The 16800-nt window shown below is 53.3% G+C and overlaps 3 protein-coding genes and 1 long non-coding RNA gene across 18 annotated transcripts in view; 1 reads left to right on the forward strand and 3 right to left on the reverse strand.

Moving 5' to 3' along the window:
- Positions 1-1086: 1086 nt before the first annotated feature.
- Positions 1087-3598, reverse strand: HOXA1 (homeobox A1). Its single transcript, XM_068674259.1, has 2 exons — positions 2870-3598; positions 1087-2482 (listed from the first exon to the last, which is right to left on the reverse strand). Exons 1-2 carry the CDS (start codon positions 3480-3482, stop codon positions 2127-2129), a joined length of 969 nt encoding a protein of 322 aa, XP_068530360.1. The 5' UTR covers positions 3483-3598; the 3' UTR covers positions 1087-2126.
- A 103-nt stretch (positions 3599-3701) lies between these two features.
- Positions 3702-7505, forward strand: LOC137852482 (uncharacterized). 2 transcript variants are annotated; one of them, XR_011093869.1, is made up of 3 exons: positions 3702-3890; positions 6483-6975; positions 7065-7505. It is a non-coding gene; the product is annotated as an uncharacterized lncRNA (long non-coding RNA). The 2 variants fall into 2 exon arrangements; XR_011093870.1 differs by lacking the exon at positions 6483-6975 and having other exon boundaries at positions 3712-3890.
- Positions 7506-7681: 176 nt separating this feature from the next.
- On the reverse strand, positions 7682-10800 carry HOXA2 (homeobox A2). Its single transcript, XM_068674258.1, has 2 exons — positions 9486-10800; positions 7682-8778 (listed from the first exon to the last, which is right to left on the reverse strand). Exons 1-2 carry the CDS (start codon positions 9865-9867, stop codon positions 8033-8035), a joined length of 1128 nt encoding a protein of 375 aa, XP_068530359.1. The 5' UTR covers positions 9868-10800; the 3' UTR covers positions 7682-8032.
- Positions 10801-14425: 3625 nt separating this feature from the next.
- HOXA3 (homeobox A3) overlaps positions 14426-16800 on the reverse strand; it is a 44200-nt gene continuing 41825 nt past the window's right edge. For all 14 annotated transcript variants that reach the window (XM_068674252.1, XM_068674247.1, XM_068674253.1 and 11 more), the window contains one exon: positions 14426-15960. In XM_068674252.1, coding sequence (XP_068530353.1) covers positions 15191-15960 — 770 coding nt within the window. In that variant the 3' untranslated portion in view covers positions 14426-15190. The remainder of the gene's footprint in view (positions 15961-16800) is intronic.

Raw genomic sequence — 16800 nt, forward strand, 5'->3', positions numbered from 1 at the left:
GGTAAAGTATATGGCAGGCGGGGAAATGAAAGAAATAGAGGCAGTGGCGGGCGCCTTTGGAGACAGCCCCGCTCCCTCGCAGCTAGCTCGGCTCTTGATATGGCCGCCGCGCCTTGCAAATCGGGGCTTGTCTCTTTTGACACCAAAGTGAAGAAAATTTTCCTTGCCTCTCCGCGGGTCCCGCACGGCACAGCCTGCACGGGCACCGACCCCGGCCCCGGGAGAAGCCCGGGAGCGCTCCCCTGCAGATGTGCCGGGTGAAGGAGAAGTCACGAGTGTTTGCCCCGAAATGCGAGGGGCAGCGGTGACTTGAGACACCCTCCCCCGTGCAGCCCAGCAGGTCTCTGCTCTCTCCCGGCACCCACTTTCCCCACACTCACGCTCCCCCCTCCCCGACCCCGCGTTCATCTGACACCTCTTGGAAACCTCAAGCTATTTACCTGCGAGAACTTGCTTTTTATTTTTTTTTTATCTTATTAGTTTTTTTTTTCCCCGAAATAAAAAGTTGGTGGTTGGGAAATGGGCTGGGAGTTGCCAGAAGCAGGCTGCCAAGCACCTGGGAGCCATCTCCCTACCTTGGCAGTCCATCAGGATGGCAGCCGGGGGGGGGGGGGGGGAAGGAGGGAGAAGCTGGCCCAGCTCAGTGCCCGGGCTAATGAAATGTGCAGCCCTTGGCGAGGGGCCTGCGATGTGAGGAAAGACTGGCTGAAGACAGTTTCTGCTTTTGAAGCGTGCTCTGTTTATGTAAGTGTCAACATCCATCCCGAGGTGAAAAGGTTAGCACTTGACCCAGGAAGCTCTCGTGTTTGTGCTTCAGAAATAGATCGGGGTCATAAATTCCTCCCAGTTACAGTGGAGGGAGAGGAGGGCCTTATATCCCCTAAAAATAATATTATTTGAGGATAGAAAAGGAAGAAGGTTTGTGTTATGAGTCAGCCCGGGCAGCCCGGGAGGAGGAACGCTGGGAGACACTTCCTCCCCCTCCGACCCTACAAAAGGCCCCAGCAGAGGAAAATTGGGGAAACCGAAGTGCTGGGCCCAGGCTGGGGCTCCTCGGTGATGTCACGCAGAGGCAGACACACGAGGTATACCTGAAAGCGGAATATATTTATTACAGACATTATAAGGACCCGTAAATCCTGCCCTGGGTTCCAGCAGCGGGTAATCCCAGAGCTCCGATGATTGTACAGAAAATCAGGAGGTGTCGCTGACACGCGACAACTGATAGACCTCAGTGTACCCGGGGTACATCAAAGCACGGGGCGTCATGCAACGGTCCAGACACCAACCACAGAAATGATACATTCATTTGGCCATTCGTCACATTCACGAGAAGGTTGAAAAGACATCGAGTCTAAATAATCCGAAAACGGGAAGAGGTGAGGTCTCTCTCGGACGGGTGTACCCTTCGGGCGGGTATAACCCGGCACAGCTTTAGGGCGGGGGGGGCAAGCACACCGGGTAAGGGTTACAAAACCTAGTGCAATTGAAGCCTTGCTTGTCACACGGAGAGGAACAGCGCTACTCTTTGAGGTATCTGCTCGAGCTTCACGCGTTTGCTTGATGCGGTCGTCGGCTTTTGGCCGATACAAAAGTGGATCCGGTTCTGCGAATGCACTCACCCTGCTCAACCTGATCATCTAAACGTCATTTCTAGAAAAATCTGTAAAAAGATAAATCTCTCGGACAAAGTATTTACAAGCAACCAACTCATAGACACGAACAAAGAATACATTAAATTAAGGGATGAAAGTCCTGTAAGTCGTGTAAACACTCGCAATAGTGCAGCTCTTCGTGAGGTCGTGTACCCTATGTAACCTGCCTGTCGCTCGGGGAAGGTCAGAGACCCGTCCTTGAGCGGGTAAGGGGCTCCTCCAGCGAAACGGGACGGGGGGGGGGGACCGAAAAAGGACCTTTGGGAGGCGAGGTGCGAGCCGGCACCCCGGGGCCCGGCGGCGGGGGGGCGCCCGTGGGAGCCGCGGGCACCCGTGGGAGATGGGGGCACCCGTGGGAGATGGGGGAACCCATGGGAGATCGGGGCACCCGTGGGAGATCGGGGGAACCCGTGGGAGATCTGGGCAGCCGTGGGAGCTCGGGGCGAGCCGCCCCGTCGGGGCACGGCGGTGTCAGTTGGAGGCAGGCAGCGTGTCCGAGGAGGATGAGGCTGGCGAGGCGCTGCAGGGCGACGAGCAGGACTTGTCCGAGGACTCCTCCGCCTTCTCCTCGCAGCCCGTGGGGGTGGCGGGGGAGATGGGCAGCAGCCCCTCTTTCTCCCTCTTCTTCTGCTTCATCCGCCGGTTCTGGAACCAGATCTTCACCTGCGTCTCGTTGAGCTGGAGGGAGGCGGCGATTTCCACCCTCCTGGCCCTGGTCAGGTACTTGTTGAAGTGAAACTCCTTCTCCAGCTCGGTGAGCTGCTTGGTGGTGAAGTTGGTCCGGACGGTGTTGGGCTGCCCCACGAAGCCGTACTCGCCGGCCTTGCCTGCAAAGGGGACACGCGGCGTTAAGTGAGCGCAAATGATTTATAGGCGACGTAATCAATATGTCCACACCGGCTAAGCGATAGGGAGCGGGGACTTCGCAGGATAAGAGGGAAGCCCCGGCAGGGTGAGTGATGGAGTGCGAGGTGCTAAACTGGAGTCAGCCTCTGGTGTCAGAGGAAACTTGATAAGTGGGTTATGAATTACAAGACGTACGACCAAGGGAGGGGAGCGGGGGGGCGGCAGGGGCCGGCGCTGGCTCCCAGCGCTGCGGGCAGACGGCTCCGGGCGCTCCCGGGGGCGCGGGGCACCTGCGAGCCACCCCCGGCGCCCCGACGGCAGGGAGCTGCCCCGACCTCCCCCCTTCCCCTCCACGCCGGGCCACTGACCTGTTTTGGGTGGGTTTCTTTTAACTTTCATCCAGTCGAAGGTCTGCGCCGGCGGCGAGGTCTCGGCGGAGGGGGAGCGGGAGTTTTCCTGCTGGTGGCCGGCGTGGAGGGGGGACAGGGCATGGTTATAGGTGCCCAGGGGCAGGCTCTGCTGCTCCTGCCCGTAGGCGGGGGGCACGAACTGGGCGGGCGCCCCCGCGTAGCCCTGGTGCGGGTGCTGCGCGGCGGCGGAGGAGGAGAGGCTGCCCGAGTAGACGGCGGGGGCGCAGGGGGGGAAGCCGGCGGCCAGCTCCGCGTCCTGCCCCAGCGGGTAGGGGCCGTAGGCGGCGCCGAAGCCCTGCGAGCCGTACGTCGGGGCGCAGCCGGGGTGCGCGTAGGACACCCCCAGGCCGCCGTGGTGCTGGTAGGCGGCGGGCTGGCCCGGGGGGTGGTGGTGGCGGTGGGGGCTGATGGGCACGCCGCGGCCCACGAGGAAGCGGTCCTCCCCGCTGCAGCTGCCGGCGCTGACGGCGCAGGGCTGGAAAGTTGTAATCCCGTGCTCGGGGTGGTAGGCGCGGGCGGCGCAGGCCCCCGCCTCGCCGCCGAGGACGGGGTACTCGAGGAAGGAGCTCATCCTCGCCGCGTCCCGCTGCTGTCACGCCGCCACCGGGTCTTCAGCGGCCAGCGGGGCCGCGCCAACTTTCCCACATCCTCCATGGGGCCGGGAGGAAAATGACACGAAGGTACCGCGAGCGGGGAGGCACGTGGGGGGCGGCAGCCAATGGCTGCGGCGCCTGCGGGACTTTCCCGGCTCCTGCCGCTGATAGATCGCCGCGTCGGGGGCATTTAAACGCCGAGCGCTCCGACGGCGCGGCACGGCACGGCGCGGCGCGGCGCGGCACCGCGGGGCAGGGCGGCGGCGGCCCCCCGGGGGGCGGGGGGGCCGGGCTGCTGCCCACCGGGGGACGCCCGCCCGCTGAGAGGGGAAGGCTGGAGAGAGCCCGGCGGCGGAGCCCGGCCCGCGGAGCCCGGCCCCTCCAGGGTGAGTGCCTCTGCGGCGGCCCCGGAGCTGTCAGGCCGGTGCCGGGCATCTCCGACGCCCCTCGCCCCCCGGTTTGGGCCCCCCGGGGGGTGCGGGGGGAGGTGGAGGGGGCAGCGCGGAGAGCACCAGCCCAGGGGACGCGGATGGGGATGGAACCGGGAATGGGGACTGCTACTGGGGATAGGGACGGGGACGGGGGTCGTCCGGAGGATGGAGATGGGGCCAAAGGACCTGGGTCCTGCCTCGCCGCAGAGCCCAGCGCGACGCGACGCCAAGAGTTAAAGGGGCTTGTCCAGCCGCATCACCAGGCGGCCGCGGGCATTAGCATGGAAATGAGGCGCTTTTGGGACTGACGGCCATTGTGCTCTCCCGGGCACACCGGCCTCCCCCCGGCCCGCATCCCCGCTCCCCCCGCACCTCCGCCGGGCTCCCCCGCGCCAGCTCGGGACTGGGGCAGGGGAGGGGGAGCCGGGGACAAGGGGGGGACGGGGACGGGGCGGGGACCCGCCGGGCTCCGCAGCCCATCTGCTGGGGCCCCGCGGCGCCGCTGCCGCCCGCCCCGGGCCGGGCGGGGGGAAAGCTGCCCGGGGTGCCGCAGGTCGCAGCCCGGCGGCCCGGGGAGGCGGCCCGGGGCCGGGGCAGGGGGGCTGCGGGAGGTGCGGGGCCCGCCGCCCCGGCCCCTTTGTCCCCGCGCTCCGCCAGCACCCGGGCCGGCAGCGGCGGGAGGTGGCAGATGGCCGGTGGCAGAGGCGGCCCCAGGACCCTTGGGAACCGCGCTGAGCATCGACTGCAGCTTGCCCCTCCCCACCACCAACCCCCCCCAGAAAAAGAAAATTTTTAAAAAAAAAGGTCCGAAAAAGAGGGAGGGCGGTGGGATGTGGGTTGCGACCCCGTATTCGGGTTACGTATGCGGAAAAGGAAAGGGGAGGTGAAGACCGGGCATCCGTCCGCCCCAGGGCACCCATCCGTCTGCAGGGAGAGGGGATGGCACCAACAGTCCTAACGATAACCTCGGGGACGGACGGATGGGACGTGGTTTTCCCAGCCGCCGGCCCCAGGAGGAGCCGCCTCCCGTGCTCCTGCAGGTGCATTCCCAGCCGGCTCCTCCATCGCTGTGCTCTCGTGGTCGGCTGCTGCTCGTTTGGAAATCCAAAGGGCTTCTTCTAACCCTGCCACTTCTCTCTGCTCACCAACACACACACACACACTCACCCGCAAGCTCCTCCCTCCCATCTGAACCACAACATCCTCTCCTTAGGTGCAAGCTCTCCTACTGCTGTTAGGTCAGCCTTTATCCCGTGCCATCTCCAAGGCCTCCCTATGGCCAGCAGACACCGAAGGGCTGCTCCCTCCACCACGCGTCTATCCGGATGCTCCTACTATTTCTATTTGTTCTCATTTACTGCACAGGCACGAATGGTTAAGGGCCCTCTGGAAAGGTTTCTTTTCTTAAACTCCGGGGGGGTCGGGGGAAGGACAACAGAAACAACACTCCAGAGGCGTTTATGGCATTATACTGCATCATTCTGGGCTATGGAAAGGGACATAAACATATTTATTTCATTCCTGTAAACCTGTTGTGATAAATACTGCATAAGGCAGAGGAAAAAGGCAGGCCGCTGGGACTGTTTACCAATAAAGGAGCTGGCATCTTTTCAGCTTTTTTTTTTTTTTTTTTTACAACAGCCGGCCAAGAAAAATGTATATTTTACTCCAAATTGATTATTTTTACCTGTAAAATCCGACAAATTACAGCACCTCTCTTACAGGCTCCAGCATCCTGAAATCTGAAATCCTTTTTTTTTTTCTTTTTCCTCCCTTTTCCGTGCCATTTTTGGGAAGAGCCCCCATCTCTTTTGTTGCATTGTCTCTCTCGCGATGCCTTGGGTTTTTGCTGCCCGTACTGTGCGTGGGGCAGCAGGGTAAGAGCCGAGGGGGCAATCCCCCATCCTCGGCGAGGAGAGCTGCCGCCCCCGGCCCCCGGTCCCGCTCTGCCCTCCGCTACTCCTCTCCGGGCCGGGCCGGGAACTGGCGTTTCCTGTCCGAGACTGGGGCCAACGGGGCGATTCCGGCGATTTAGGCTTTTTCGTGGGAGTTCGCCTCCGCCCCCAGTGCCCCCGCTGTGGCCGCAGGGCTCATGGGAGACTCTCAGGCGAGTCCTGATCTCCGCATCCCCCCATTTATTTAAATATAGCGAGCTAAAGGTTTGAGCCTTGTAGCGTATTTTTTTTCTCCCCCATACTTTTTTTTTTTTTTTTTCTTTTGAATATTTTCAGCATCCAGGCATCTGGGCACAAAAGCGGCCCTGACCCGGCCGATGCAGCCCCGTGCCACGGGAGTTAAACTGCGGCTCGCCTTCTGCAGGGCTGGGCTGGAGCGGAGAGAAGGACCAGAAGCAGGGCCGAGGTTTCGCCGCGGCCGCAGCTCAGCCAACTGTTGTTTTAAAAGAGCAATAAAAATGAATTATGACTAAACGCCTTCTCACTTAATGGTTTTAGACGGGGATCCCCAGCCCCGGCAAATACGTAAGAGGATTTTTATTTGTGCATGTGTTCCTGCAATTGATCTCTTTGATGACATTCTCATTCATAGAAAGAGTTTGATTTATGACTTTCGGAAGAATTGCGTTCAGCCCTTCCAGCTATAACCCACGCATCCCAGCTCCACAGCGTGTTGCCGAGCTGGGAAGGCAGCAGCACTCCTCGCACGGACGGTGCCTTCCCCGGCCCCCGCTCCAGCCATTCTCTCCGGGATGCCCCCACTCTCTCCGGGATGTCCCCACGCTCTTCGGGATGTCCCCACGCCCTCGGCCCTTCGTGGAGGAGCCCCGCTCGCATCTGTTGCTCGCCCGATGCCCCCGGACGGGGTTCGGTCCCCTCCCGAGCCCCCCGCCACCGCTGACCGGGGCCGCACGCACTTTGCCGGAGATTTTCCCCAAGCCTGGCTTTGCTGCCCCAGGGCTGGGGGGATCCCCGAGGAAATCTCAGCTTGGGAGTCACACCCGACCCTTTTCGGGAGCACCCCTTCGCCCCGCAAGGAAGGGTTTAAACGGGAAAAATCTTCCCTCAAGAGGACCGAGCGGAGGGTGCGATTCCGCCCTAGACGCTTTTTTTCCTCGCTTTTGTGCCTTTTGATTTTGCAAACGCTAACTTCTTCTTTTTCCTCTCCTTTTAGGGCTGATTTCTTGGACCGCTCAGCACGTGAGGACTCACCAAGCGCACCCTCTGTGAGCTCTCGTATCTTTTAAGATCCCTGAATCAGCTTGCTGGCTAAGCGCTGCATTCTAGAAAAATATGTGTGTCCCCCCCCATCAAAAAAAAAAAAAAAAAAAAAAAAGCTTTTCTTGTATGTAACAGGCTAGTTTCTGCAGGAGACAGCCTCCTGAATCCTCACGTTTGGTCTGTAACAGAGAAAGTGCTCGCTTATGCTTTTGTTACAGTTCAGAATCCCCAAGCTTGGTATCGGCACGGAGATAAGATGCTGCGTTTATACATTAAAAGAAAGAAATCTCCGTCAAATCTGTGAACGGTTTTAGTTTCCTTTTTTTTTTTTTTTTTTTTTTTCCTTGTGAGAAACCCTTGCAATAAAGAATTTGAACATTTTTTTTTTCCTCTCTACTAAATGTCCTAAATTGCCAAAAGGGGAGAGATCGCAGTCAGAATGTTGGATTTTGGTTATTAGTAAATTAACAGTGGAAGGGAGTGGGAGAAAAACCCGCAGTGTTATCAGTGCTGGAAGGAGAGAGAGAGCAAGAGAGAGGCAAAAGGGGAAAGAAAAAAAGAGAAAGCTCCTTGTAGCAAACAAGAATTTATTCTACCAAAAATACTTATGACAACGCATCCTAATGCAATACAAAAATAAAAAGAAAGTGACGATACAATTCCTATATGATCACTTTCTTACAGACCTCATATATTGCTTTCATAGAAGGACCTAGAATGTGGCTAGGTTAAAAATGAACACAACTAAAACTTCGTAGGAAACGGTAAAATGGCACAGCAAAAGGGAGGCAATAAACAGAAAATACTGACCGGGAAAAGGGGTGGGATGGGGAAATAAAATTAATTCACTGAAAAAATAAAAATAAAGAGGGAGAATAAGGAGGAGAAGGCAGGACCCTTGGAGAGGACGTCTTTAATTTCTCAGTAATTCAGATGCTGCAAGTCTATTGTGGTGAGTGTGTCTGTAAAAAAGTCAAAACTGTCAGCTGAAATATCTACGGGACTGTCCAGAGATCCTGGCAAACTGGGGGAAACTGCATCTGAAAGCTGTAGGCAGGAATCTGTGGAGAAAACGTTAAAGTCCTGTAAAGAAGGGACATCTAGGGCCTCAGGACTGTCATTGTTTAGGCCAGCTGCACAGTTCTGGGCCATTGTTGAGAGGCAGTTTTGAACAGTGGGTGACTGATGTTGAAAATGTTTCAGATTTTTCTCATTGCTCGTTAAAGGCGAAACGGGGAAACTTTGGGACTCGCCATTGTGCGCATTCTGCGCCTGCTGCTGCGACAGTGCATTCTGCTGGAAAGCGTAGCCTTCCCTTTCCAAAAGAGCGCCTGAGACGTTGCTGAGGGCTTGCTCGAAGAGGGCTTTCTCCTCCTCCTCGTCCTCCGCCGCCTTCTCCGGGTCCTCTAAACTCTTAAATTTCCCCTCACTGTTTTGGTTCTCCTTGCACTGGGTCTGTCTCTTGTGCTTCATCCTTCTGTTCTGGAACCAGACTTTGACTTGTCTCTCAGTCAAATCCAGCAAGGCTGCAATCTCAACCCTCCTCGGTCTACAGAGATACTTGTTGAAATGAAATTCTTTCTCTAGCTCCAAAAGCTGGGTGTTGGTGTAAGCCGTCCTCAGCCGCCTAGATCCACCGTTACCACTATCGGGGATTTCAAGGGGGTCTGTTAAAAAAAAGAAAAAGAAAAAGAAAAACACCACCACCACCACCACACGCACACCCCAAAAGCACCAGCACCAGGAAAGCGAAAAGCCAAAAAAAAAAAAAAAAAAAAAAGCACACACGCACACACACAAAACGGATAAATGCACGGATTGAATTTCAGCATCCGAGCCCATCGCATCCCGGGGGGGTGTGAGGAAGGGGGGGGAGCGCTCTCTCCCTCTCTCCCCGCGTTGGAAGCGGCTCTATCTATATGTCCACATAGCATAAACCAGCAACTGCAACAAAATGGCCGCCCTCGGGTGCTGCAAGCCCATTGTGTCGCCCTGCTGAGCGGCCGCTGCTGCGTGCCCCTCGGCCGCCTCCAGCTCGTCGCCTGCAGCTCGCCAACCTCCCCAGGCCAGAGCAAACTTTATATTAGCCATAGCGCAATTTATAATTAATGCATCAGCCGCCGAGCTGAGCGGGAGCAATCTATCACTCTTCATTACTGTCAAATACCCCGAGTCTAGGACAGCGAGACAAGAGAGGTCAGCTCCAACTCAAATAAATCATCCCGCGGCGGGGCAACTTGGGGGAAAAGTTTGGGGTTTGAGCCCAGCCCCGACGGCCCCGGCCGCCCCGAGCCCCCCGTCCCCCTTCGGGCCGGCCCGGGGGGCTGCGGGGAGCCCCCCAAAGCGGCCCGACGGCCAAAGTCTTGGGACTGACCTTTGTGGCTGAGGCAGGCAGGTCCAGCGGCTGAGGCGGAGGCCGAGGCGGGCGGCAGGGCGGATCGCTTGGACGCCTTTTTCTCTTTCATCCAGGGGTACTCCGGGGGCGGCGGGGCGCCGGCGGGGCCCGGGCTGCCGCTGCGGCCGCGGGGGCTCGCCTTGGGGCGGCCGCCGCCGCTGTGGCGAGGGTGGCTGCTTGGGTTCAGGCTGGGGATGGTCTGCTCAAAAGGAGGAGGAATCAGTGTCGAGTGTGAAAGCGTCGAGTTCTTGATTGATGAACTTTGAAATGTATCACCGACAGGGGGAAAAGATGTCAGGCACTCAGCAAGCGATGGCTGACTATTGATAAAACCAATCTCTCGCTCGAATTCGAAATTCATGGCCTTCAACTCGCAGCCCCCGCGGAGAAAAAGTTCCCTCGGATTCAGGGGGCTCGGGGGGGGGAAGGCCCAGGAAAAAGGAGAGAGAGAAGAAAAAAATATATCATAGAAGATCGCTGGTGGGGTGTTTTTTTTCTAATTCACTGATTACAGCCGTATGGGGACCGTGCTACTATTAAACTATTGAATTCATGGAGACAAGGTTGAAATTGGACCGAATTGGCTGTCACATGATTGCCTCTGCCCAATGACAATTTGGGCTTTAATCAAAAGAAGCCACTGTCTGTTTGATTGATCCAAAAAAGTCGGGAAGGAACGCCTCATTGGGGGCCAGAAAGGCTTTATTTACACTTTTTTTAAAGAGGGAAATGATATCTCTAGTATCTATCCCCTTGGCGTCCTAATCCGAAATGATCGGGGGTGGGGAGGGAGGTGCGGGTGCGTCTCTGTGTTTGGAGGGGAGGCTGCGAGTGTGTGTGCGAGTGTTGGTGTGTGTGTGCCAGCGTGTGTGTGTGTGTGTGTGTGTGTGTGTGTGCGAGCGGGCGAGTGTGTGTGCGGGTGTGCGGCTGCTTGTCCTGCAGCCTGCTGCCTCCCTCGCCTCCACCCGCACACTCCTCTCTCATTGTTTGGGACTGTCAGGAAAACGCTTTGCACCTCACAAATCATTTAAGCACCTCAATCTGACGCCTTGAGTCATTAACAAAGTAATCCATTAATCTTCAAAGTTTTGACACCGCCAGGCCCCCACATAAGAAGTTGCACCCAGGCAGGAGTCTGTAGCAGAGAGTCTTGATTTTTTCCTAGGGAATAGCACTTCCTCCAAAACTACTTTATCGCTCCCGACTCAGCCTCCATTGGCTCCTTTTTCTTTTCTTTCCTTCTTTTATTTTTTTTTTTTGTTTGTGTCTTTTTTCTTTTTTTTTTCTTTTATCTTCCTTTTTTTTTTTTTTTTTTTTTTTTTTTGTGGCTATCGGGCGTACAGTACGGAGAACAATTGGCCGCCGGTGCCGAGCCATTGTTTAACTGGATCTTCCTCAGCAACCTTGCTTCTAGGGGAAGAGTCACATAGGCAGCAGCCCTTGCGCTTCGTGACTTCCCTCTCCAGTTGGCTTCCCGGGATTGGACCATAAAACATACCCTAGGAATACCTCTCTGGGCGAGCCAAATCGCGAGGCTGCGAAAGCGTCTGGCTGTTGCCTCTTAAAAAAAAAAAAAAAAAAAAAAAAAAAAAAAAAAAGACCAAAATCCTGTGCCTTAGCTTGCAAACGATACTCCCGTCTGCTGGCATAATTTGCTTAATAACCGTAGTAGGCTGGGTCTGGTGAGTATTTTCGATTACCAGGAAATATATGGGCTGGTAGCGGGTTTGTTTTCACGGGGCCAGGCAGAGCAGAAATGCTGCGGGGGCGATAACTTGAGGCACGGCTCTCGCCTCCGAAGCTTGGCTCTCTGCCGTCGTTTCCATTTGCCTCTGCCAGGTCGAGCCCCGAATTTGGAAGGTTTGGGCACAATTTTCCAACCAGACCGAGGCGAGCGATGACAATGATGGCCATGGGAGCCAGCCCGATGAGTCCTACGGTCAGAGCCGGGCCGGAGCTCGCCTTCCCGCGGAGCCGGGCCGGGCCGGGGGCCCGGGGGGCCGGGGGAGGCCGGGGGGGCCGGGGGAAGGAACATCCGAGCCGGTCTCCGTGTCCTCGAGCAGCCGGGGACCATCGCCTGCGCGATGCGTTGCCGTCTCTCTTTATTTTCGGAGTTGCCAAAAAGGGGTCGGCAAGCGTCTTCGTATTTAAAAATAATAATAATTATAATAAAATAAAGAAGAAGAAGCAGAAGAAGGAAAAAAAGAAAAGAAGACCCCCAAGCATTCAGCGGATCAGTCTCCGTCCAGACTGCACGAAGTGCATTTTAAAAATCGGTTTTAAGTTAATGCACCCACAAGATGTAGCATATCTGCGAAGGCATTGGAGAGAGGGGGAGGGGAGGGGCTGGAAGGCTTTAAATGGGCTTTTTGGTGGTTGCTTGTTTAAATAAAATATAGAACGAGACTTGTCATTTAATCTCTCAAAAGGGATGCCTTACAAATATCGATGCTGTTGGAAAATGCGAGGGGTTTAATTTTCTTGCTTTTAGTCCAAACAAAGCTCTGGTGGTGTCTGCGCGCGATCAATCTTGGCCGCCAAAAGGTTTGACAGCTACTGGCCCTTAAGAACACATTTAAAGCTTCTTGCTCTTTCCAAGATCAAATGTGGCCGAGAAAAGAGGCAGAGCAAGAAACGCGAGTAAACAAGGAAAAAAGCTGCTTTTAAAATATGCTGGCAGAGGACTGCTCTGCTTGTGGGAAAGCCCGGTTTTATTTTGCTTCTCTGCGCCTACCTTGGGGTCGGGCTTTTCTTTTATTTTTATTTTCTTTATTTTATTTTTTTTTTCTGGAAAATATTGGGATTAACAGCAGGATGGCAAACAATAAAGGGAGAGGTTTGGACTTTAACCAGGCTTTGTGAGTAAAAACCTGCGTGGGTGTCTCTATTCTGCACATTTGTTTCTTGTGGTCATTCTAATACAAAAACCACCTGGAACAAAACCTTTGGAGAGGGGACGCGAAATTCTTGGGCAAATCAATTACTTCTGCCTCCAGAGGGATCTTTTAATCGGGAGAATCTTAAATGCAAAAATACAAATTCTTACTGGTAACGTAAAGCCTCTGAAGATGGGGTAGGGAACGGTTTCTGGAAAGAAGGGGCAAAATCGCCTGTATTTTTCTTTCTTCGGAGTGGGAGGGAGAAAAAACGCCAAATTCCTTCTCTTGAACATTTTCAGAAATGTTATTATTGCTGCTAAAGTAGCCACACGTTAGGAATTCACCGGCTGTACCGTTACCTTTTGTTTTATCTAACGCAGCTTATCGGGGTGGGGAGGGGGGGTGTTGAATTTTATGTATGTGCGCTTATTTGAAAGGAGCCATGTCTTGTAATGTGGCAAAAAAAAACATTTTCTCCTACAAAATAATCATCAGTCGTTGGTCTGTATTGGGTAATAACCATGTTTCAATGAAAAATATCAGACTAAATAAGCCTCCCTTCCATGGTTACATATCTCTCTATGTAATAAACCGCACGGCATAAATATATTTACAATCCCTTTCTTTGACTGAGCATGCTTTATCTATTTATGCAGAAAAGCTCTATATAGCTTCGTGGATGCATGACAATGTTTCAGCATCAGGCAAGGATGGCTCTGGGAACAAGATAAAGCCCAAAGATTAATAATATTTCAGCATGAGACCAAAATGGCGACATTTTTTCTGTGCTCTGGAAGATACAGATGGTAAACAGCGTGCGTTGTTATCTACACAGCGTAGGAATATGTCTTTATAAACGTGCACGGGTATATTTTACCTAGTCTATTAAGGTCCCTTTTGATTTATCTTTCAAGTTTCGATCTAAAAATTACGGACATTTGGCCTGAAAAGGAAGAAAGATGGGATTTAAACCCACGTTTCCAGTCCCTGCCATCCCCCTTGGACCGATTCGGCCCGGAGACCCCGGGGGTGCCCGTTTGGGGCCAGTGGCCCTCCCGCAGCCCGGTGTGCACCCCACACACACCCCCTAACACACGCACGCACACACGCACACCCCCGCGGGGGGGCAAGGATGGAGTGGGAGGGGGGGGGCAGGGAGAGCGGGGCTCCCCTCCCCCACTGCTTCAGGATGCAGCGGGGAGGGGAGGAGGCTGGGGAGAAGGGAAAGGACCCCAGCATCAAATCAAAAATTAAAAAGGAAAAAAAATAAAAATAAAAAAAGAGAAAAGAGAGAAGCTGCTCGCTTTAGGAAAAGAAGAAAAACGGCAGGGGGGAGGAGAGGTGTCCAGAGGCAGCTGCGCCCGGCAGCCCCCCTCCCAGCCGCCTTTGGGGTTTGCCTGGGGGGGCTCAGGCACCCCCGCTGCCCAGAGCCGGCGGGGCTCAGCCGCCGCCCGGCTCCCCTCCTTCCTTCCCCCCGCAGGGAGCCCGGGCATTAAGCGGTCCCTCCATGCCCGCGCCTGGCTCTGTTCCTCCACGCCCGTGGGCTCGCCCCCGCGCACACGCGCGTGCACACCCACGCGTGCGCGCACCCATGCCCCGTCCCCCCGGCTGGGCCGCGGAGGGGCGCGGGGGGGGGAAGGATGCAGCCGCTGGCGGCTGTGAAACCCCGATGGGGAAAAAAAAAAAAAAAAAAAGGAATGAAAAAAATGAAAAAAAAAAAAAAAAGGAAAAAATCCACCATCCCTCTCTCTATCGCTACAACGCTGAAAAGGCGCTACGGAGCCGTTCGGGGGGGAGAGCCGGTCCTCGTGTGAGCTTCCAGACGAGTTACCGGCTCCCCACGTCATGAAGGGCTCTCCCTGCCCTTCCACTGCAAATAACATGTTCTTAACTCTTTATTATTCAGAATAAAAACTTTATTTTTTTTCAGAACGTGAGCAGCAAGGAATGTATAACTTTCAAAACAAATCTAGCCTTTTCAGCTTTACACGCTTTCCGCCTAGCTGGATGTTACAAGCATAAATTATTCAAACTGTGATCTTTTTTTTTTTTTTTCCCAGATTTTATTGCATCGTCATCATCATCGTTATCATCATTTTGAATAAAGGAGTTATAGTTTCCTTTCAAATGATATTTCCTACGCGTGCCGATATGCCATCTAATGTATGGCCAGGTAAATACCTCCTGAATATTCAGGGTACAGATTTTTTATATATATATAAATATGAACAAATGGGGATAAATAAAATTTTAAACACTTAGATTATTCAATGTTTGCAAAAAAAAATATAAATAAATCTGAATGTTCACCAGCATACACACATTGAAAGACTTACACGTATTAATAATTGTCCAGGGAGTCCCTGTCCAAGCGCTTTTGATGTCTTTCTCGCTATTTAAAAGAAGTGCAATAAAAAAAATTGCTTCCCCGTGGGATCAATCATGTACGAACAAATTCACATTTAAGAATTCCTTTTATAGAAAATTTGTTCATATACCCTGTTTTGATAAAAGTGTAGAAGGTAAAGTATAAAGCCTATGTATACTCCCAAAGTGAGACACAAGGCTACAGTTCAAGAAGATAAATATCCACTAGTGAAACTATAGAGCAATTCAAGCAACAAATATTGCTACGTCACATAAACTAGAAAACGCTCTTACCAAAGGAAACAAAACAAACTAAAACGAACAAAAGAAAGAAGAAAGAGAGGGGAGGGCACATGGCAGGGAGGAGAAAGAGAGAGGAAGGGGTGAGTACTTCTAAAAAGTTGGGGGCTTCGTGTTCCACTTAGTGACTCCTGTCTCTTACAGATGGGTGAGTTTGGGCGCTTCCTGAATTCTTCCCTGAGAAGGATGGTGAGCGGTAAGGTCTGTGTATGTCGGGTGTGGATCGCAAGGTCCGTGGTGGTGATTGTTGCCCATTGGCCCAGCCCCGCTGTAGTCCATGTTGGCAGAGGGAGGATGAGGGAGATGAGTTAGACCAAAGATGGAAGGCCCAGAATTGGTCATGGTCTCCACGTAGTTGCCCCCTACGTAGACGGGGCTTCCCTGTATATGTGGATTCCCATAACCGTTGCCTTGAAGAGGATGAGTATCGTATTCAGGTGTCACAGCTGCTGTCCCCGTGTATCTCTTTTGAGGAGGTGGGCAATTATTAATAGGAGCAGTATACGATGCAGGGATGCCATAGGTGTTTTGATGAGGCTTGTTAAATGGCGGAGGCGACTGGGGCTCGTAGGGGACACTGTTTACTAAAGAATGCATAGAGTTTAGATATCCCCCCGCGGCTGGAGGGACAGGGCTTCTGCTTGGGGACTGTCCTCCTGAAGAGGTCATCATGCCCTTGCCCTTTTGATCCTTTTTGTATTTCATCCTGCGGTTCTGAAACCAGATTTTGATCTGTCTTTCTGTGAGATTGAGCAAATTGGCCATCTCTACCCTTCGTGGCCTGCAAAGGTATCTATTGAAGTGGAACTCCTTTTCCAGTTCTACCAGCTGGGCACTTGTGTAAGCTGTACGGGCTCGCTTAGAGGAGGCTTGCCCTGGAGGGCTTTTATCACCAGCACAACTCTCACCTATGCAAATCACACAAAGAACACAATCAGATGGTGAACCTGGACAGAGCAACCACAGACAGCACCCTACAACACCAGCACCTGCACGGTCCAGCTCTTGGCCATGAGATGCCCACATGTGTGATGAGTACTTGCCCTGGCATGAGCTCAGTCATGCCAATCTACAAGCCTCAGTAGATTTTCTTCACCTCATTAACATCATTATATGGCTATCCTTGCTCCCTGTAAGAATGACAGCATGCAACATAACATGAAAACTGCATAAAAGAATAAGAGAGGTTCAGAGAAATAAAGCTGAAAGTTTTAGAAACTCAGAAGGTGAATCTATGGCTTTGCTTACATACCAGGCTCAAGCAGCTCTTCAACTACTACCTGTCTTCTTCACTACTGTGAAGATCTGCAGCCCTCTTTTTCTGAAAACCCTGATGTATACACATCAGCTACAGAAGTTTGCAGGTCAGGTATCCACATATAAAGTTATAACATATAAAACTGACAGTATACTGTTTCTAGGACATCTAGCATAAACATATGGTAGTAATTGGGAAGTATAATGCACATAAGAACATACGGTGGCTATGCTTGCATAAAGGCGTACAGACATATTTAAATGTTATTGCTTTTTAATAAAATAAATACATGATATGGAAGGCTGTAAACAGCAGTGTTACCAGAGCTCTAAAAAGCACACTGGAGAAGACATTCGCTAAAGTTTTGGACTCTATTTCCAAGGCATGTTTAAGAGAAGAAGAGGAAGAGGTTAATATAAACACAACTCCTGGGCATTGGAGCTAGCACTGTGTTATCGATTTGGGTTTCCTTGAGTAATAAAAGTGTTAA

This window comes from Anas acuta, chromosome 2, assembly GCF_963932015.1.
Source record: "Anas acuta chromosome 2, bAnaAcu1.1, whole genome shotgun sequence".
Classification (NCBI taxonomy): Eukaryota; Metazoa; Chordata; class Aves; order Anseriformes; family Anatidae; genus Anas; species Anas acuta.